Below are 21,939 nucleotides of genomic sequence, written 5' to 3'. Positions count from 1 at the left end.
TTCAACAAAGAGTTGATGGCGTCCCCAGGAAACATGGTTATCGCACAACAAGCAACTTAATAAGGGATAAAGTGCATAAGTACATATTCAATACCACAATAGTTTTTAAGGCTATTTTGTCCCATGAGCTATATATTGCAAAGGCGAATGATGGAAATTTAAAGGTAGCACTCAAGCAATTTAGTTTGGAATGGCGGAGAAATACCATGTAGTAGGTAGGTATGGTGGACACAAATGGCATAGTGGTTGGCTCAAGGATTTTGGATGCATGAGAAGTATTCCCTCTCGATACAAGGTTTAGGCTAGCAAGGTTATTTGAAACAAACACAAGGATGAACCGGTGCAGCAAAACTCACATAAAAGACATATTGTAAACATTATAAGACTCTACACCGTCTTCCTTGTTGTTCAAACTCTTTACTAGAAATTATCTAGACCTTTAGAGAGACCAATTATGCAAACCAAATTTTAGCAAGCTCTATGTATTTCTTCATTAATAGGTGCAAAGTATATGATGCAAGAGCTTAAACATGAGCACAACAATTGCCAAGTATCACATTATCCAAGACATTTTACCAATTACTACATGTAGCATTTTCCATTTCCAACCATATAACAATGAACGAAGCAGTTTCAACCTTCGCCATGAACATTAAGAGTAAAGCTAAGAACACATGTGTTCATACGCAACAGCGGAGCGTGTCTCTCTCCCACACAAGCATTTATTCAAACATAAACAAAAACAAACAGACGCTTCAAGTAAAGTACATAAGATGTGACCGAATAAAAATATAGTTTCAAGAAAAGAAACCTGATAAGTTGTCGATGAAGAAGGGGATGCCTTGGGCATCCCCAAGCTTAGACGCTTGGGTCTTCTTGAAATATGCAGGGATGAACCACGGGTGCATCCCCAAGCTTAGACTTTTCACTCTTCTTGATCATAGTATATCATCCTCCTCTCTTGACCCTTGAAAACTTCCTCCACACCAAACTCGAAACAAACTCATTAGAGGGTTAGTGCATAATCAAAAATTCACATGTTCAGAGGTGACACAATCATTCTTAACACTTCTGGACATTGCACAAAGCTACTGGAAGTCAATGGAACAAAGAAATCCATCCAACACAGCAAAAGAGGCAATGCGAAATAAAAGGCAGAATCTGTCAAAACAGAACAGTCCGTAAAGACGAATTTTAAAGTGGCACCATACTTGCTCAGATGAAAATGCCCAAATTGAATGAAAGTTGCGTACATATCTGAGGATCACGCACGTAAATTGGCAGATTTTTCTGAGTTACCTACAGAGAATTCTGCCCAGATTCGTGACAGACAGAAATCTGTTTCTGCGCAGTAATCCAAATCTAGTATCAACCTTGCTATCAAAGACTTTACTTGGCACAACAATGCAATAAAATAAGATAAGGAGAGGTTGCTACAGTAGTAACAACTTCCAAGACTCAAATATAAAACAAAGTACTGTAGTAAAGAAAACACATGGGTTATCTCCCAAGAAGTTCTTTCTTTATAGCCATTAAGATGGGCTCAGTAATTTCAATGATGCACTCGCAAGAAATAAGAGTTGAAGCAAAAGAGAGCATCAAAAAGCAAATTCAAAACACATTTAAGTCTAACATGCTTCCTATGCATAGGAATTTTGTAAATAAACAAGTTCATGAAGAGCAAAGTAACAAGCATAGGAAGATAAAACCAGTGTAACTTCAAAAATTTCAGCATATAGAGAGGTGTTTTAGTAACATGAAAATTTATACAACCGTATTTTCCTCTCTCAACCACATGAGTAGCATCCAGCTTTTGGGAGATCTCTTCAACCTTCCCATTAAGCACATCGTCCTGAGCGCGGAATTCACGTCGCATCTCATTACGAAGAGCCTCATATTCCCTCCATGTGATGATATCGGCAGCACTCTTGTTTTCCTGGTTAACAAGTTTATGATCACTAGCAGACATCGTTAGTAGATTAGTGCACTAAATCAAAAATATATGGTGGTACTCTCACAACTCACTCAAAACTGATAAGAAAAGGAAATCTTACCGTTCCAAAGTAAATTAGTGTTGCTTACCACTTGTAGTAACAACTAGTGCACGGATGTAGCGAAGCGAATATCAAGGGTAGAAGAACAAATCACACGACAAAGCAGGGTATATGTGGGGCTGTAGGTAGGCTACCTATTTGCACCAATAACAAGCTCTAGCGCTGACCGTAGACAACCAATGATACTCACACAAGGCGATATAATGGGGCAATGCAACTATATGTAGGAAAAGTTGCAATGCACTAGAGAGACGCTAGCAAAGCTCAACGAGACAGGCACAAGATTGCTCAACTACGGGTGCAGTAAAGTAAACTTAGACCTTCACTTGATTCAACTAGCACGTCACTTTTCTTTTGTATAACACACGCAGCTATGTAGCTCTTTTTGCTTCTTTTCAATTTTCTCGTTTTTTTTGACTTTTGACTCAACTCCTTGATAACACGGCCAACAGAAATATGCAAAGCACCGATAACCTAACGAGCAGCCTGTCGAGCGGTAAAACTAGTCTCTTCTGGGGAAGTTCCTAGTCACTTATATCGATAGGCTGTGTCTATGGTTGGGAACAAGCACACTATACGCTATGTGGACTCGGAGTAACAAAAACTGACACACTATGATAAACTAGATGATAGAGGAAACACAAACCCTAACAATTCTACTAGAAGAAAGATAAAGATATGCAAAAATAACTACGAAAAGCAACTAAAACTCGAAATTAGTGCAATCTAAGGCTATGGCAAACCATAACCCTAACTTTTTATGGCTTTTTTTCTGGATAGGAAACACTCACAACTCAACTATGGGGTGGATTGTGGATGGCTTACCGAGGAAAACTGGAAATCTGATACCAAGATGATATGGGGTGGCCCGATCTTCTCAGTAAGCAACGGTGGTGATGATGATCACGGGTGGTAGCAGCGGAGGAACACGACGATGAAGTGGATGATAACCTGTATGACGCAACAAGATCTCTCGATTGGTCCCTATCGCCAATGCAACAGCTCTCAACCCTGCAAGATATTCGCAACTCCACACACTTGCGCACGTAGCCGCCGACCACGAAGCGGTAAGTTGCAACTGTCTAATTCCCAATAGAACAGCAGATCACACAAGACTTTTTCAGGATCTACACAATATCAAGCAATATGGTGTAGGGATTCAATAGTTTTGCTAGAGCAAACAACTAAGAACTAGGGTTTATCTTAAACGTGGTCTAAAGCAGCTAGGGGGGCGTCCTGGGCACTTATATAGGTGTCCGGGACGAGTTCTGGTCGAAAAGATACAAGAATAACCGACCCAGAATAGATCTGGTCGAGACAGACTCGGACGAATCCGATCTGGAATCCGGTCAACCGGGCCAGGGACCGGGTCGGCCGGTCTGGCGTCCGGTCAACCGGGCGGCAACCGGAAACTTCGCAACTTTCCGGTTTTTGCCCGGTACGATAAATATCATCCGGTTGGCGGCCGGTTGGCGACCGGTCGACCGGCCAGACGACCGGGCTGGCCGGTCACAGTGGCCGGTTCTGGATCGGGTTCTGGACCGGCCTGGACGTCGTCTTCTCCTCTCGCGCATGCCTCCCGCTCCTCCCTCGCGCGACCATGAGATATCTTCTTGTCCAGCTCTATGTCCAGCTTCACGGCCATCTTGACGTCCGTCTTCATATCCAGCTGCTCCTCTACTCCTCGTGCGACGCTCGTCTCCTCTTGATACCTGATGATACATAAGTAATAGGACTTAGGCAGTATAAAGTTATCATCAATCAAAGTACCGTTTAGAAACAAGTTCACCTGTTGTTTAAGTAGCTTCGCACGAGCCCTTGTAATTGGTCCAATCCGAACTTCATTGGACTTGAGCTTCGCAGCAGGTTCATCTTCATTTATCAATGACGGAGGTAGTGGTGTAGTAGGGATGTCCTCATCAACCCTCCTCCTTCGGCAAGGAACAACGCCGCCGGCCGCCGCCGGTGGTGGAGCGCGCCTGGACGCACCCTCCCGAATGTGTTCGCGCACATCGAGGGCGGGAACTACCCCGTCCTGGAAATGCCGCCGCCGGGGCGGCTACCGTGTCGCGTCGGCACGCTAGCTCCTGGATGTCGAGGAGGATGGCTCCGTCCTCCTCCTCGTCTGGGTCAAGGTCGGCGTCCAGGTCCGGCGGGTCGACGCCGGTTGATACGTCTCCGACGTATCGATAATTTCTTATGTTCCATGCCACATTATTGATGATATCTACATGTTTTATACACATTATATGTCGTATTTATGCATTTTCCGACACTAACCTATTAACAAGATGCCGAAGAGCCGATTCTTTGTTTTTACTGCTGTTTTGGTTTCAGAAATCCTAGTAAGGAAATATTCTCGGAATTGGACGAAATCAACGCCCAGGGGCCTATTTTTACACGAAGCTTCCAGAAGACCGAGGGGGAAAGGAAGTGGGGCCACGAGGCGCCGCCACACTAGGGCGGCGCGGCCCAGGCCTTGGCCGCGCGGCCCTAGCGTGTGGGGCCCTCGTGTGGCCCCCTGCGTTGCCCTTCCGCCTACTTAAAGCCTCCGTCGCGAAACCCCCAGTACCGAGAGCCACGATACGGAAAACCTTCCAGAGACGCCGCCGCCGCCAATCCCATCTCGGGGGATTCAGGAGATCGCCTCCGGCACCCTGCCGGAGAGGGAAATCATCTCCCAGAGGACTCTTCACCGCCATGGTCGCCTCCGGAGTGATGAGTGAGTAGTTCACCCCTGGACTATGGGTCCATAGCAGTAGCTAGATGGTTGTCTTCTCCTCATGTGCTTCATTGTTGGATCTTGTGAGCTGCTTAACATGATCAAGATCATCTATCTGTAATTCTATATGTTGTGTTTGTCGGGATCCGATGGATAGAGAATACTATGTTATGGTGATTATCAATCTATTGCCTATGTGTTGTTTATGATCTTGCATGCTCTCCGTTATTAGTAGAGGCTCTGGCCAAGTTTTTGCTCTTAACTCCAAGAGGGAGTATTTATGCTCGATAGTGGGTTCATGCCTCCATTAAATGCAGGACGATGACAGAAAGTTCTAAGGTTGTGGATGTGCTGTTGCCACTAGGGATAAAACATTGATGCTATGTCCAAGGATGTAGTTATTGATTACATTACGCACCATACTTAATGCAATTGTCTGTTGTTTGCAACTTAATACTGGAAGGGGTTCGGATGATAACCTGAAGGTGGACTTTTTTAGGCATAGATGCATGCTGGATAGCGGTCTATGTACTTTGTCGTAATGCCCAATTAAATCTCACTATATTTATCATATCATGTATGTGCATTGTCATGCCCTCTCTATTTGTCAATTGCCCGACTGTAATTTGTTCACCCAACATGCTATTTATCTTATGGGAGAGACACCTCTAGTGAACTGTGGACCCCGGTCCTATTCTTTACATCGCATACAATCTACTGCAATACTTGTTCTTTACTGTTTTCTGCAAACAATCATCTTCCACACAATATGGTTAATCCTTTGTTACAGCAAGCCGGTGAGATTGACAACCTCACTGTTTCGTTGGGGCAAAGTACTTTGGTTGTGTTGTGCAGGTTCCACGTTGGCGCCGGAATCCCTGGTGTTGCGTCGCACTACATCCCGCCGCCATCAACCTTCAATGTGCTTCTTGGCTCCTACTGGTTCGATAAACCTTGGTTTCTTTCTGAGGGAAAACTTGCTACTGTCTGCATCACACCTTCCTCTTGGGGTTCCCAACGGACGTGTGTTAATTGCACGCATCAAGCTAATTTTCTGGCGCCGTTGCCGGGGAGATCAAGACACGCTGCAAGGGGAGTCTCCACAATCCAATCGCTTTACTTTGTTTTTGTCTTGCTTTATTTTATTTAGTACTTTGTTTGCTGCACTTAAACAAAACACAAAAAAAATTAGTTGCTAGCTTTACTTTATTTACTGTCTTGTTCTCTATATCAAAAACACAAAAAAAAATTAGTTACTTGCATTTACTTTATTTACTTTTTGTTTATTTCATCATGTTTCCTCCTAAGTACATTCTAAAAGACATACCGGTAGGACGTGGGTCTATAATTAGGAGAGATAATATAGAAGATTTTTTCACTCATGTTAGTACCACTGAAGATTTTGAAGATAGACACTTGGTGGAACTTGCTCCTACTTATGAAATTGCTGCTGCTTCTTTAGTTCACATGTTGGAAACTAAATTTGTTAATCTTAATCCTATAATCCAACACATGTTTCTCACACTTGGCGATATGGAAGAAGGGGAAAAGAAAGATTTTGTTTTAGAAACCTTTCTTAAAGAATTTGGTGGCGTAGCAAGAGAGGCTAGAAAAGTCTTTATCAAATATAAGATTCTTGGTTCTTGCACCAACTTTGCTAGTACCCTTGAAAAGATGGACATTGATAGAATAAAGTACACTAATAATATTAATGATGTAGGGGATATTAAGACATCAATACCTTGCAAGCTCGCAGGAATGTTCGAGGCACTAGAAAAGAATTATGATTGGATTGTTCCTGAAAATTTGTTTAATGAGAATAGCAAGCCTAAGAGTAATGAAAAGGGAGCCTCTGAAACTTACATAGATAAGATAACGTGCATTGTTGAGGCAACTCCCAACACCCCTCGTAAGAATGTTGATGCTTCATCTCTTGATAACACTTGATATACACTTTCTGCGCCTAGCTGAAAGGCGTTAAAGAAAAAGCGCTTATGGGAGACAACCCATGTTTTTACTACAGTACTTTATTTTATATTTGAGTCTTGGAAGTTGTTTACTACTGTAGCAACCTCTCCTTATCTTAGTTTTGTGCATTGTTGTGCCAAGTAAAGTCGTTGATGGTAAAGTTGATGCTAGATTTGGATTGCTGCACAGAAACAGCATTGCTGTCTGTCACGAATTCACGCAGAAGTATCTGTAAAAAAATCAAATAAATCTGCAAATTTACGTGCGCGATCCTCAGATATGTACGCAACTTTCATTAGTTTTGAGTTTTTCCGTTTGAGCAAGTTAAGTGCCCCTTCCAGGTTCATCTTTACGGACTGTTCTGTTTTTGATAGATTCTGCCTTTTATTTCGCATTGCCTCTTTTGCTATGTTGGATGAATTTCTTTGTTACATTAATGTCCAGTAGCTTTGTGCAATGTCCAGAAGTATTAAGAATGATTGTATCACCTCTGAACATGTGGATTTTTATTGTGCACTAACCCTCTAATGAGTTTGCTTGAAGTTTGGTGTGAAGGAAGTTTTCAAGGGTCAAGAGAGGAGTATGATATACTATGATCAAGAGGAGTGAAAGCTCTAAGCTTGGGGATGCCCCGGTGGTTCACCCATGCATATTTTAAGAAGACTCAAGCGTCTAATCTTGGGGATGCCAAGGCATCCCCTTCTTCATCGACAACATCATCAGGTTCCTCCCCTGAAACTATATTTTTATTCAGTCACATCTTATGTACTTTGCTTGGAGTGTCTGTTTGTTTTTATTTTTGTTTTTGTTTTTGTTTGAATAAAATGGATCCTAGCATTCATTGTGTGGGAGAGAGACACGCTCCGCTGTTGCATATGGACAAATATGTCCTTAGGCTTTACTCATAGTATTCATGGCGAAGGTTGAATCTTCTTCGTTAAATTGTTATATGGTTGGAATCGGGAAATGCTACATGTAGTAATTCTAAAATGTCTTGAATAATTTGATACTTGGCAATTGTTGTGCTCGTGTTTAAGCTCTTGCATCATATACTTTGCACCCATTAATGAAGAAATACATAGAGCTTGCTAAAATTTGGTTTGCATATTTGGTCTCTCTAAAGTCTAGATAATTTCTAGTATTGAGTTTTGAACAACAAGGAAGACGGTGTAGAGTCTTATAATGTTTACAATATGTCTTTTATGTGAGTTTTGCTGCACCGGTTCATCCTTGTGTTTGTTTCAAATAAACCTTGCTAGCCTAAACCTTGTATCGAGAGGGAATACTTCTCATGCATCCAAAATCCTTGAGCCAACCACTATGCCATTTGTGTCCACCATACCTACCTACTACATGGTATTTCTCCGCCATTCCAAAGTAAATTGCTTGAGTGCTACCTTTAAATTTCCATCATTCGCCTTTGCAATATATAGCTCATGGGACAAAATAGCCTTAAAAACTATTGTGGTATTGAATATGTACTTATGCACTTTATCTCTTATTAAGTTGCTTGTTGTGCGATAACCATGTTCCTGGGGACGCCATCAACTCTTTGTTGAATATCATGTGAGTTGCTATGCATGTTCGTCTTGTCCAAGTAAGGGCGGTTTTCACAATCAAATGGTTTGAGTATGCATACTGTTAGAGAAGAACATTGGGCCGCTAACTAAAGCCATGAATCATGGTGGAAGTTTCAGTTTGGACATAAAACCTCAATCTCTTAAGAGAATATTAACTGTTGTTGAATGCTTAAGCATTAAAAGAGGAGTCCATTATCTGTTGTCTATGTTGTCCCGGTATGGGTGTCTAAGTTGAAGAATGATCAAAAGCGAGAAATCCAATGCGAACTTTCTTCTTAGACCCTTGTACAGGCGGCATAGAGGTACCCCTTTGTGACACTTGGTTGAAACATATGTTATGCAATGATGATCAGTGTTAACCCAAGCTAATTAGGACAAGGTGCGAGCACTATTAGTATACTATGCATGAGGCTTGCAACTTGTAAGATATAATTTACATGATACATATGCTTTATTACTACCGTTGACAAAATTGTTTCATGTTTTCAAAATAAAAGCTCTAGCACAAATATAGCAATCGATGCTTCCCTCTTTGAAGGACCTTTCTTTTACTTTTATGTTGAGTCAGTTCACCTATTTCTCTCCACCTTAAGAAGCAAACACTTGTGTGAACTGTGCATTGATTCCTACATACTTGCATATTGCACTTGTTATATTACTTTACATTGAAACTATCCATGAGATATACATGTTATAAGTTGAAAGCAACCACTGAAACTTAATCTTCTTTTGTGTTTCTTCAATACCTTTACTTTGATTTATTGCTTTATGAGTAAACTCTTATGCAAGACTTATTGATGCTTGTCTTGAAGTACTATTCATGAGAAGTCTTTGCTTTATGATTCATTTGTTTACTCATGTCATTAACATTGTTTTGATCGCTGCATTCATTACATATGCTTACAATAGTATGATCAAGGTTATGATGGCATGTCACTCTAGAAATTATCTTTGTTATCGTTTACCTGCTCGGGAAGAGCAGGAACTAAGCTTGGGGATGCTGACACGTCTCCGACGTATCGATAATTTCTTATGTTCCATGCCACATTATTGATGATATCTACATGTTTTATACACATTATATGTCGTATTTATGCATTTTCCGGCACTAACCTATTAACAAGATGCCGAAGAGCCAGTTGCTGTTTTCTGCTATTTTTGGTTTCAGAAATCCTAGTAAGGAAATATTCTCGGAATTGGACGAAATCAACGCCCAGGGGCCTATTTTTACACGAAGCTTCCAGAAGACCGAGGGGGAAAGGAAGTGGGGCCACGAGGCGCCGCCACACTAGGGCGGCGCGGCCCAGGCCTTGGCCGCGCGGCCCTAGCGTGTGGGGCCCTCGTGTGGCCCCCTGCGTTGCCCTTCCGCCTACCTGAAGCCTCCGTCGCGAAACCCCCAGTACCGAGAGCCACGATACGGAAAACCTTCCAGAGACGCCGCCGCCGCCAATCCCATCTCGGGGGATTCAGGAGATCGCCTCCGGCACCCTGCCGGAGAGGGGAATCATCTCCCGGAGGACTCTTCACCGCCATGGTCGCCTCCGGAGTGATGAGTGAGTAGTTCACCCCTGGACTATGGGTCCATAGCAGTAGCTAGATGGTTGTCTTCTCCTCATGTGCTTCATTGTTGGATCTTGTGAGCTGCCTAACATGATCAAGATCATCTATCTGTAATTCTATATGTTGTGTTTGTCGGGATCCGATGGATAGAGAATACTATGTTATGGTGATTATCAATCTATTGCCTATGTGTTGTTTATGATCTTGCATGCTCTCCGTTATTAGTAGAGGCTCTGGCCAAGTTTTTGCTCTTAACTCCAAGAGGGAGTATTTATGCTCGATAGTGGGTTCATGCCTCCATTAAATCTGGGACAGCGACAGAAAGTTCTAAGGTTGTGGATGTGCTGTTGCCACTAGGGATAAAACATTGATGCCATCTCCAAGGATGTAGTTATTGATTACATTACGCACCATACTTAATGCAATTGTCTATTGTTTGCAACTTAATACTGGAAGGGGTTCGGATGATAACCTGAAGGTGGACTTTTTTAGGCACAGATGCATGCTGGATAGCGGTCTATGTACTTTGTTGTAATGCCCAATTAAATCTCACTATATTTATCATATCATGTATGTGCATTGTCATGCCCTCTCTATTTGTCAATTGCCCGACTGTAATTTGTTCACCCAACATGCTATTTATCTTATGGGAGAGACACCTCTAGTGAACTGTGGACCCCGGTCCTATTCTTTACATCGCATACAATCTACTGCAATACTTGTTCTTTCTTGTTTTACGCAAACAATCATCTTCCACACAATACGGTTAATCCTTTGTTACAGCAAGCCGGTGAGATTGACAACCTCACTGTTTCGTTGGGGCAAAGTACTTTGGTTGTGTTGTGCAGGTTCCACGTTGGCGCCGGAATCCCTGGTGTTGCGCCGCACTACATCCCGCCGCCATCAACCTTCAACGTGCTTCTTGGCTCCTACTGGTTCGATAAACCTTGGTTTCTTTCTGAGGGAAAACTTGCTACTATCTGCATCACACCTTCCTCTTGGGGTTCCCAACGGACGTGTGTTAATTGCACGCATCACCGGTCTTCGTCAAGAAGGAGTCGGCGTCTCCGTCGACGCCGACCTTCGTCAAGAAGGAACCGGCGTCTCCACCGCCGACCAGAGGGCGCAGCAGCGGCGCACTCGTCATCCGTGACCAACCCTCCTTTCCGCAGCGCGGGCGGAAGAGGAAGTCAGCGAAGCAGGAGGCCGCCGCCAACCAGCTCGCCGAGGAGGAGGCGAAGCGCGCGGAGGACGCCGCGGTGTCGGAGGCGATCGCCAGGTCGCTGAAGGACCTGGTGCCCGCCGACAACAGCCTCCCTATCGACGCCGCACTGGAGTGGTCCAGGCGCGGCCCCGGGAGCGCCAGAGGCGGAGCGACGGCAGCGGCGGCCTGGATCGGCCGCCGCGCGTCAACTCGCCGCCCGCGCCGCCGCACCAGCCGCCGGAAGGAACGCCGCGCCCAGGGAGGTGATCAAGCTCGAGGAGAGCAGCGACGACGACATCTACCAGCCGTCGCCGCCACGCGCCGGTGATGCTGGCCATGGTACGAGCCGCCGGTACGAGGCGCCGCCGCACAGGACACCGCCGGCTCGAGCGACGACGATGACGGCGACGACTACACAGCCTTCTACCGCCATTTCAGCATGTAGGAGGCCGGTTTTAGTTTAAGTTTAAGTTATCCCATCGCCGAATTAAAATATATGTACGAAATCGGTCTATTTATGTACGAACTCGCCTCTATATGTTAAATATCATTAAATTTCTCTTATGTTTGAACGAACTTCGCTCAATTTTGTCTGAATTCGCCGTATTACGTCAAAATACTTTCTTCCATCCTAGACTCGTGGCTGGGAAAATGGGCCTCCCCAGGCCATTTTTACATCCATCCGGCGCTATTTAGCGCCGGATTTGGGCCTGGGGAGCCCCAACGGTTGGAGATGCTCTTACCCGTAGTATCGATTTTTCCAGATATTTCGGATCTGAGATCTGCGGGGCGGAGATTGCGAGATTAATCGCTGGATTTTGAGGGACAAATGATAAAATTTGTCTAAGAAAAGTTGGGAAAACATAGATCAACACCAATAACAACAGATCTGTGGACCAAAATCACAAAAAACACAATAAATTCTGAGATCCAAATTCGAGCTATTTTTTAGGGCAATTTTATTTTGGGATTTTCAAATTTTTTAAAGAAAAAACTTTTGTGAGTCAAATCCGTGGCAATCAAGGAGCTCTTGATACCATATGATGTAGGATAAGGCGCGTGGGTTGCCCGATCTTCACGAATTAGCCTAATGGAGTGTGATTGCGGAGGGGATTCGCGGGGAGGTGGACGCACGCGAAGAACACGATACAAACACACGCACACAAATCGGTTATCCTTGTTGGCCCGAACGACCAACTCGATAGAATTGCAAGACAAATACCAAGTGGGAGAATCTCTCGCAAAAGATCAACAAATCCAAATAGAATTCCAAAGAGTAAAAGATCAATTGAGAATAGAGTTTTCAAAGCAAGAGATTCTCAATAGATAGAATTAGCAGAATGGAAAAGATCCGGATAAGAAGGGATACAATAAATTGGTAATCTAAGGAGGCAGTTTCCCTAATCCATTAGGGATGGAGGCACAAGCCAAGTTCATCTAAACATCATCTCTTCTTCATGAAGGTGGGGGTAGGTGCCTATTTATAGGTAGGGGACGAAGGGGTAAGTTACAAGCCAAAAGGTTGATCTGCATGTAGGCTTCGTAGGGGTGGAAGTTCTGTCCCTTGGGGGTGAAAGTTCCGGCCATGCGGTAGTAACGGTCTTGAGGGGCGGTAGTACCGGCTTGGAGCATCTAGCTCCTCTTCCTCCTTCTCTTTCATGCTTCCGTGACATTGGCCTTGCATCCTCGCGTCTCCATGACATCCTCCCTTCCCTTCGTACTTGTCATCGAGTTCCTATCATCAAGATATGACAGAGTATGAAGTAGTATACCGTTCCATATAGACGATTGTAGGCACACATAAAGGAGAAGATTCACCTTTGTGTGACGTGTTGGCGATGGAGCACATGATGTGGCGAAGACCAAAGGTCGAGCTACATCATCTGGTCAACTCTTAGGCCGACAGGTCTTGTCAGGCCACGGAATCCCGAGGGCGGGTTCTCGGGGAAGCCGTTAGCGATTAGTGCCTGGCCGCGAATAAATGCCCCATCGACGGCTCCTTCTTCCACCTCGCGTCTACTTCTCTCGCAATTTCTGCTCTTCGTTTCCATGCTCTCTCTCTCTCATTTCCCTCACATTGAAGCTATTTTATGTCCAATCTTTTGCATTCTTCAAAAATCTTGTAGCTAGACCAACAAGAAAGCTATAGAAACTCAGATCTGTTGATGGGTTAGTTAGTGGAGGCGTTTAGGTGGTGGTGCTGGGGGTGGCTGTTCGTGGTGTTGTTGTTGGTGTTGTTCGTGGTGGTGCTGCTGATCATGGTGGTTCGGTGAATCTTCGCAGCTAGACGGAGTGGCTTCGCACGCTTCAAAAGGTAAACCCTAATCCCTGGCTAATTATTTGTTAGTGGATTTAGTTGTGGTGGGTGGGGGGTAGACGGTACGGCGAGACATTAATGTTTACATTGGTCTAATTAGTTTACATGTATTTGTAGTTGGCTCGAGAGAAAATATTTATTTAGTTGAACCAGGAGAAAATATTTATTTAGTTGGCCAAGGAGAAAATATTTAATTACTTGACTTGGTAGTAAATAATTATTTAGTTTGCCCGGGATAAATTATTTATTTAGTTGACTCAGTAGTAAATATTTATTTTATTGGCCGCGCTTCCAATTTTTTTATGTGTCTGAATTCTATATAGGTGAGGAGACATATCTGACTTAGTAAAATTTGTTGTTCACTATTGTCGTGGCAATGTTTGAATAACTCTGATGGGAGCTGTCTTGAGTGAGTTCCAGTTTGTTGAGCTGGATTTGTCGAACCCAAAGACTCTAGAGTGGTTGACATTAAATTTTAGACTTAATCCTGAAACATACACTGTCGGTGTCCATGCTTTGTGGAGCAACTCAAGTACAAAAATAATCTGACCTTTGAAGATGATAGAGCGGACCTCTCAGTGGGTGAATTGGTTGGAAGCGTGCAAGAGCAGGGGAACTCACCCCATCGCCTTAATGCTTCATGTGGGGTGAGTTCCATCCAGGCCAGAGCAGTGAAACATCCGATGTTGGAAGCATCAGTTTTCAATCAGGGCAAAGTAGTCGCGCATGAGGAGGTAATGCTGGTAATAGCAAGGTTGATGGCGACGACAAAGAAGAGTACATGCATCACATGATGGAAGATGAAGACCAATATGGATTGGATGATGATCTCGATACTAATTGGTCAAATGAATCCGATGATTCATAGAAAGATGAGAATGAGGAAGAGGTCCCGATCCGATGATTCAGGCCATTTTCTAGTATTATCACCATGTTCTTCTGCTGCCTTCGTCTGGTCAGCTCTTTTGCTTTTCCGCATTCTCTCCGCCTCACGGAGCTCCTTCCGCACCTGTTCCTTATCCTTCGTCATTCTTGTCCCCCTGTTATCAAGCCACTCTCATTTCTCCTCACGATGGTTCTTCACCCATCTCTCTCTCACTGCTTTCGCCTTTGCAGCAGCCTCCTCTGCCCCCTCCTCGTCCTCGTTGAACTCGGCCCACGCACGACAGTGCCTATCCTCAATCTCTTTGGCCGCCCACTCAGGCTGCTCCGTGTCACTCCAATGGTACCAGATACACAGTAGCAGAGGAGACTACACCACAAATAAGAACGTTAGTTCAAAGAAAAAAAATACCAAACAATATGTCTATTCCCCTTTCTTACAACATACCAGAGGCCTAAGGTACGTCGTGCTTGCCGGTGCATCGTAATCATAGTTGGCACACATGAAAAACTTCATGCCAAACTTATCAGAGATATTTTCCGCCTCCTTCACCTTCACAAGATCGCCGCACTGGCAACGATTTGCTCGAATCCCTTGGGCATGCTTGTGTCATTTTTCTTCCTCGACATCCAGTCCTGGTCTGAGCAATGTACACTCATGGCAGCAAAGAGTTGGTTAGAATAAATGGGTTAGACGAAAGGGAGAGAATCACTAGTACTTCGAAACAATCCGGTGGCTCGGTTTTTTTTATAGCAGAAAAGTTTAGTGTTGAAGAAATTATTGAGACATTTGATCTTCGTGCCATAAAGCCGAGTTCAAATTGATAGATATGTAATTTCATTCATATTCCAGAAAAGCATGCAGACCTATTAAAGTTTACTGTGTTGTGAGACAAAAAAAAACTATGATTTTGATGCTTATGCTTCAACCCCGTCTTCCATTTGTGGCTCTGTCTCTGTGTGAGGGTGATGGCGTCCCCTCCTATTAGGTTAGTCTTTTGGGGAGAGAGGTTTCAAAACCTCTTTGTAGGTTTGTGTCGGTCTCTAATCGAGCCAAGTTGGTGGGCGAAGACACTCTTACAATGGACACATTACATATGTGGGTCGGAAAACTGATTAAATGGACACGAGATTGTGATTATAAAGTTGTTGCCGTCTCCAATGACACAGTTGACCAAACTTCTAATCTGATACTTCATCCGGACCATAATTCTTGTCATGTATTTGAACTAAAACCACAAGAAAAATTATAAAACAAAGAAAATACATTGAAAAGCCTACTTTTATTAATATATATACTCTGCTATAGATCAAGTTTCGATGGAGGATGCCGCGGCTAGGGTTTTTTGAGAGATGTCGGCGCTTCCTATCCGTATGGCGCACTTCTGTTAATCAGTCGAGCGTTGTTAGCATTGCAAAAATACCAATCCGGTGAAATGATGAATGATGAAATATTCACGTACCAATATACCGGACGGCCCTGATTAGTGCTAGTCAGCCTGCTGCCGATGCAGATTTGTCACGCTCAGGCTCAAGATCTGTTCGCGAGTCCTGTCTTGTCCCCAAACTGAGCCAGCCAGCAGCCCTACCGCCACCGCCACCGCCGTCGCCCTCTCCCTCTCCCGTGCACCGCCGCTGCATTTTCCCGGCGAACTCCTCCTCCGCGACCCGGCCGAGATGGGGAGCACCTCATCGATGCTCACCCAGTACGACATCGAGGAGGTCCAGGACCACTGCAGCCACGCATGTGAGTTCGCTGCTGATTAACCATCGATCTTATTCCCCACCCGTCGGTTCGCTGCTGATGCGGTTGCTCCCTGGTCCGATCTGCTACTTCGCGATGGTGGCCGCTAGTCTCGCAGCAGGAGATCGTGTCGCTGTACCACCGCTTCTGCCAGCTCGACCGCAACGGCGGCGGCTTCGTCTCCGCCGACGAGTTTATGACCGTCCCCGAGTTCGCCGTCAACCCCCTTTCCCAGGTAAGCCCACAGTATCGCATCACAATTCAGTTCTCACGTTTTTTTTCCTTTCATTCATAGGAGTGTTTGTTATCTCTGTTCATAACTTCATATAACATGTTTTGTTAAATCAAGAGATTTGGCTAAGAGAAGTAGAGGACTGAGTAGTGTGATATAAGGAGAAGAGTGAACTGAACATTATGGTTGAGGATGTTTAGTGATTTCATAAAATTGAGAATGCTGTGTGATTGATGCAATTTGCGATGTATCTCACAGAGGCTCCTGAGGATGCTGGATGGACTAAACTTCAAGGAGTACGTCGCATTCTTATCGGCGTTCAGTCCCCACACGAGTCTGCAGCAAAAGATTGAATGTCGGTGCTCGATTCTTTTTGCACTTCCCTGTTAGCTTTCAAGTCTCTGCTATTCAGATCTCGTAATTTTGTTTCCTATATAGTTATTTTCAAGGTCTACGACACTGACTGCAATGGGAAGGTTGCGTTTGATGACATCTTGAACATATTGCGAGATCTGACTGGTTCTTTTATGACGGAGCAACAGAGGCAGGTATAATATGTTCAGGAATTCTGATGCCTTCTTGTTTTATGTCACATGATAGACATTTTATGGATCATATCATCAAATAAATGTAGAGCCTTCAACTGTTAACATTGTGCTGTCTGATGAATTATAGCGACCCCAAGAAGTCACCCAGGGCTTATTGGCTAGCACCAATGATGGTGGGCTAGCCAGGCTGGGTTCAAATTTCGGCCCCATCTGAATTAAAATTGATGTCTAGTTCCTCCTAGAGATTACTCATTCTCTTTAAAGTGACCCCTGTTTGTTTCCATCTAGTGATTTTTCCAAGACATTCCTTCTAAATGCTCATTCATGTCAGTAGAGGTTGTAGTGGCATACAGTTGTAAGTACATTTGCTAAATGAATGCTCGTGTTGTTGCAACTGGAATACTGCTCAAAGGGATACCTCATATGTTGCTGCCTGCTGGTGGTCCAGCATCAGTTCTAATTTCTGTGCTGAATTACATATCTGTGCCATAATTATAAATGTAGTCATGCTTGACTGTTAGATTGGTGGTTGTTAATTTTGAATCTACCTGGGAGGAGTTAATTCCAGTAAATTTTAAAGCTACCATTAACTTTGTCACAGAGCACTTCTAAGAAATATTAGCTTTTAGCTAGGGCCCTGTCCCAACATTTTTCTCAAGCTGCAGTTTAGTATAAAATATAAACATGCAAAAAAAAATTATTCCCATTTGAAATCACCATATGTTTTTATACATTTGATGCTTCATACATGTCCATCCTGTATGAAGCCATGATGTCATGTCCCATAGTCATTAAATAGTGTGATTCGACCTGTCATAGCTATGAACAATATGTCCAGCTATCTATGCTTCTACTGGCCAGTACAATAGGTAGTTCATGTTTCAGAATAGACTGTATTTACCACATTAATTTTCTACTGTACTGACGATAATATTTGGTATGGAATATCAGAAAGTCTTGACTCATGTTTTAGAAGAAGCTGGCTATACAAAAGATTCGAATTTCACTCTGCCAGACTTTGTGAAGGTAAGCTCCGATCTACCTTTTTTGTATTGAATCTGTCTGGAACCTTAATGTATGAGAATATGGTCTGCACCAGAGTATTACCAGCATGCACATTATTCTACCAGGGTCAGAAAAATATTTTTTGTTTCAAAGAAGATATGTTGTTTGATAAACATACTTTGAATTTGACGTATTGCGGTAAGGGAGCCTGCAGCACATTCATTAAACTAACAAAAAGCTTACAAGCCTAAGTACGTACAACAGAGCTAAAAGGATCCTACCAGAGGTAGGGAAGGTTGGTCTAAAATTGAAATCTTATCTATGCCGCCTTCCTCTTCGTTGACAAGTAGTCATTCTAGCTTTAATTTTTTCTGCACTAGGCTCTCTTGACTTTATGATGGCATATAATGATTTAAATGATAGGTCGTACTTTATACAAATCAACACGGTCGCATTTTTTTTTTTTTTTTTTTGGAGAGAAAGCATATAGCTTTATTACGCAACAATCTGGGCAGAATCGCCCATTACAGCAATACTGGCGCACTCTGGCATCTCATACTCCCACAACAACGTGGAGTTTACATCACATTTAAGACCATGTTGGGCTAGTTCATGAGCAGCTCTATCAGTAACTCGCCTGGTATATAGGATTGAACATGAAGAAAACCATGTTCTGCTCTGAACCTTGAGGTCCTCCACGATCACCGTCTCCCTTGAGAAGCCAGGCTTCCTGCTGTTCAGCGCCATAGCTAACACTTAGCATCAGTTTCAAAAACAACTCTGATCATGCCTAGCTCTGCTGCAAGATTAAAGGCTTCCTCCATTGCCCTGAGGTCAGCTGAGAAAGCGTCATGGATGGCGGCTGAGCTGCCAGCTCGAGCTGCAACAACCTGTCTGTCAGCCGAACACGCTAAGGCTTGTCCCTCCACAAAAGCTCAATAGGTATTTATCTTTATAGTGTCTTCTGGCGGTGGCCTCCAAGCTCCCCTCATTTAATCTTGACTGGTCTGTATCCTTTGCAAAGCAGGACTAAAATTCAGCTGCAGTGCACTTAACCTGATGTGCTAGATTATGTATCTGCGTTGGAATTTCTCCCCCTCGTATCCTGCTTCGTTCCTGCCACCGTAGCCACCACATGGTAATGGTTTGTATCTTTTGTGTTTCTGGCAAACTCCAGACAACATCCATTGCTGCTTCAGTATTACTAGTCTCCAGATTGTGTCTCAGATTTTCATATGCCAGTGATCGCCAAAGCAGTTTCACTTCTTTACACTTCACAAATAGGTGACAACCCTCCTCATGAGCACAATTGCAGATCAAGCAATTTGTGTTCTCTATAGTAACACCTCTCCTGATTAGATTGTCTCTGATGGCGAGGGACTTGTGGGCACATCTCCACCAAAAATGTTTGACTTTATTTGGGAACTTGAGCTTCCAGATACGCCACCATTTCTGCTTTCCTCCTCCTCCAAGGACCTCTGGTCTCTGCAGACTAGAGCCAGCATCAGTTCCGGTTCAGTAAAAAAATTGTAGGCATTCTTGACCTAATGAAGGCCATGGGGATCAAAATGCCAGGCTATGAAATCCACCGCTCCGTCCCGAAGAGGCATGTCAAGTATCATACGTGCTTCCGCTGCTGAAAACATATCCACAACCAGCTGTTGATCCCATTGTTCTGTGACTGGACTTATGAGCTCGGCCACCTTAGTCAGCATACTGTGTATATTGGTTGGATGAAACTTAGCTGTTTTTTTTTTCTAATAATAGAAAAAGAAATTGGCAGCGAAATGCTTTTGTTATGCCAGTATGCTGCACACCATTAATATATCTATTTTAAACCAGATTTTAGTTGAAGCTATGATAATTCATTAATGACCACATGTGCATGAAAGATGAAACATTCCCATTACCCTTTCGTCAAATATGGACAGCACTACTTCACAGGTCAGTGTAGTAAATCAACCAACTAATTAAACAGCTGAGAGGTGAAAAGGCTACTGTGGAAGAGGAACATACTTCCCTCCCCAGGTTATTATATTCTAAGATATTATACTCATAAACCTGTGACTATTATGATTTTGACATAAACAAATACTGTTGTTTTCATTGCATTGGAATTCTACTGTACTCATTTCAAACCATACACCATCAAAGTTAATAATGCACCTTCACATTACTCGATTTTAAGCTGGAAAGATGGCCTTCTTAACTCCCTGAACTTGTTTTCATTTTTCAGGTCCTTGGCAATTCTGATCTTAAGATGGAAGTTGAAGTTCCTATCGACTAAGAAGTACTTGTATAATTGTGCTGCTTCCAGCATATATATATATATGTTAATTTATGTCAGTGAAAGCTGCCCGACTATTTACTAGATCCGTGTACTTCATATCATGAGTGAAGCTGTAATTAAGGAAGCATATGTACTTAAGTTTTTTGGCGTTTAATTTGACCTATTTACATAGACCATGTTCTGTTTCTTCTTATTCATGCCTCCTGTGCTCTTTCAGGTACTGTTACCACTTACCACTGTAAAGTTTACACTCCAATACGTGCGCAGCAATTTCCACATATTCAAGAGGCATGCGAAGTGATATTCTTTCAGATCTGTCGAAAAAAATTAAAATGTTTTTAAGTGCTTAATATGTGAAGATAAAAGACAGAAATTGGAACTATTGCATCATGCAGAGTTACATGTTTTGTGGGTATCCGCATGACTGCAGATGTGAGGAAGAATCAGTACTTTGCCTTTCTCGTGATAGAATGTGAACTTCTATATCGCTAGGTCTGCTTGACTAATAAGGCAGCTTTAAGGAACGGTGAGTCGGTGACGAAGGATTAGAAGTTCTAAAATGGCAGTTTATGTTGGGCAGCTAAAATAATTAGAAAAATTATAGTACTAGATTTTTTTTTTGAGCAAAACTCCGCCTTTATTAAACCCGAACAGGGATACAAAGGCCCAGGCGGATCTACAAACCAAACTCTACGACTAAACTCTTCAAAAACTGCACTACGCGCAAGATTGTGCGCCTCTTTATTTGAAACTCTTCGTTCATAACTAAAAGATAGCTCGTCGAAATCAGAACGAGCTGCCAAAACCTCCTGGATGACATGTGCATACCTGCCCAGCGATCGCTCCTCCAGGCTTCGCACCACATTCTGGCAGTCTGTCGCCACCCTGATCCTGTGCAGGTTCAAGTCTCTTGCCAGTTCGACAGCTTCCCGGCAAGCTAAGGCCTCGAGGGTCTCCGCATCAGTACGACCTTTGAAGATTGTCGCCGATGCTCCAAGAAATTCTCCAAGTTCATTCCTAGCTACTGCGGCCGCCGCGCCCCTGATGGAGTTCTTCCCTACCGCTGCATCGACGTTGATTTTCGCCATGCCGCTCGGTGGCGGGATCCATCCTTCATTGGTTGGCACATGCCTGGCCGATGCTTGTTTCTTCTTCTCCTGCTCACTAAGGTTCAAGTCTGAGACGAAATTCTCCACAAACATGTGAACTGTGAGAGGGCTTTGGAAAATCTGCTCGTGGATAGCCTTCCGACGTGCATGCCAGATGGCCCACAGAGTGACAAACACTCTTGTTTGATCATCATGTTTTAGTGACTGCATCATCGCTGCCAGCCACTCTCGCGTTCCCCTCCTCTGAGCAAGAGACATGCTCAGCGAGTTCTGTGTTCGCTAGCGCCCACACGCATCGGGGCATAGTGCATTCTAGGAGTGCATGACGCCACGAGTCATGGCAGCCACAGAGCTGGCAGCTGCTCGATTCTGCCATCCTCCGCCTGAAGCTGACCTCGTTGGTCGGTATCGATTGCTTTGCCAATCGCCAAAGGAAGACCCTCACCTTGGAGGGCACCGATGTACTCCACAGCGAGCTCCATTGCTTCTCTATTCTCCTCAGATCCGAGCCCGATGCTCTCCCATCTAACCATGCTTCTCTGTTTTCACGTGTATTGATTAGCATGTTATATGCCGATTTGACCGAGAAGACTCCCTTCCTCTCGTAATGCCAGCTCCAAAAGTCCTCCTGCCTCCGATGGCTCAACGGGATCTCCATGATTGCATGTACATCCATCGGTAGGAAGACCTACTTCAGCTTGTCTTCGTTCCACTCCGCTGCACC

At 43.8% G+C, this 21,939-nt stretch overlaps 2 protein-coding genes across 2 annotated transcripts; one reads left to right on the top strand and one right to left on the bottom strand.

Annotated features, from left to right (window-relative positions):
• Positions 1 to 15,731: 15,731 nt before the first annotated feature.
• On the top strand, positions 15,732 to 20,277 carry LOC127318430 (uncharacterized). The gene is made up of 6 exons (XM_051348915.2): positions 15,732 to 16,034; positions 16,142 to 16,266; positions 16,522 to 16,618; positions 16,702 to 16,811; positions 17,763 to 17,837; positions 20,053 to 20,277. The coding sequence occupies exons 1-6, from the start codon at positions 15,965 to 15,967 to the stop codon at positions 20,101 to 20,103; spliced, it is 528 nt and encodes a 175-aa protein (XP_051204875.1). The 5' UTR covers positions 15,732 to 15,964; the 3' UTR covers positions 20,104 to 20,277.
• Positions 20,278 to 20,329: 52 nt separating this feature from the next.
• LOC139833704 (uncharacterized) lies at positions 20,330 to 21,428 on the bottom strand. The gene is made up of 2 exons (XM_071824046.1): positions 20,935 to 21,428; positions 20,330 to 20,420 (listed from the first exon to the last, which is right to left on the bottom strand). The coding sequence occupies exons 1-2, from the start codon at positions 21,426 to 21,428 to the stop codon at positions 20,330 to 20,332; spliced, it is 585 nt and encodes a 194-aa protein (XP_071680147.1).
• Positions 21,429 to 21,939: the final 511 nt, after the last annotated feature.

This window comes from Lolium perenne, chromosome 7 (genome assembly GCF_019359855.2).
Source record: "Lolium perenne isolate Kyuss_39 chromosome 7, Kyuss_2.0, whole genome shotgun sequence".
Classification (NCBI taxonomy): domain Eukaryota; kingdom Viridiplantae; phylum Streptophyta; class Magnoliopsida; order Poales; family Poaceae; genus Lolium; species Lolium perenne.
Note: the sequence above shows the minus strand (reverse complement) of the source record. Positions and strands in the feature narration are given on the sequence as shown.

Excerpts from the sequence above, each read along its gene's own strand:
- LOC139833704 (XM_071824046.1), bottom strand. The coding sequence starts at position 21,428 with ATGATGCAGTCACTAAAACATGATGATCAAACAAGAGTGTTTGTCACT. Across the intron at positions 20,421-20,934 it reads GAGGAGCGATCGCTGGGCAG|ATCTGAAAGAATATCACTTC; the intron begins GTATGCACATGT and ends TTTTTTCGACAG.
- LOC127318430 (XM_051348915.2), top strand. The coding sequence starts at position 15,965 with ATGGGGAGCACCTCATCGATGCTCACCCAGTACGACATCGAGGAGGTC. Across the intron at positions 16,267-16,521 it reads CCGTCAACCCCCTTTCCCAG|AGGCTCCTGAGGATGCTGGA; the intron begins GTAAGCCCACAG and ends TGTATCTCACAG. Across the intron at positions 16,812-17,762 it reads TGACGGAGCAACAGAGGCAG|AAAGTCTTGACTCATGTTTT; the intron begins GTATAATATGTT and ends ATGGAATATCAG.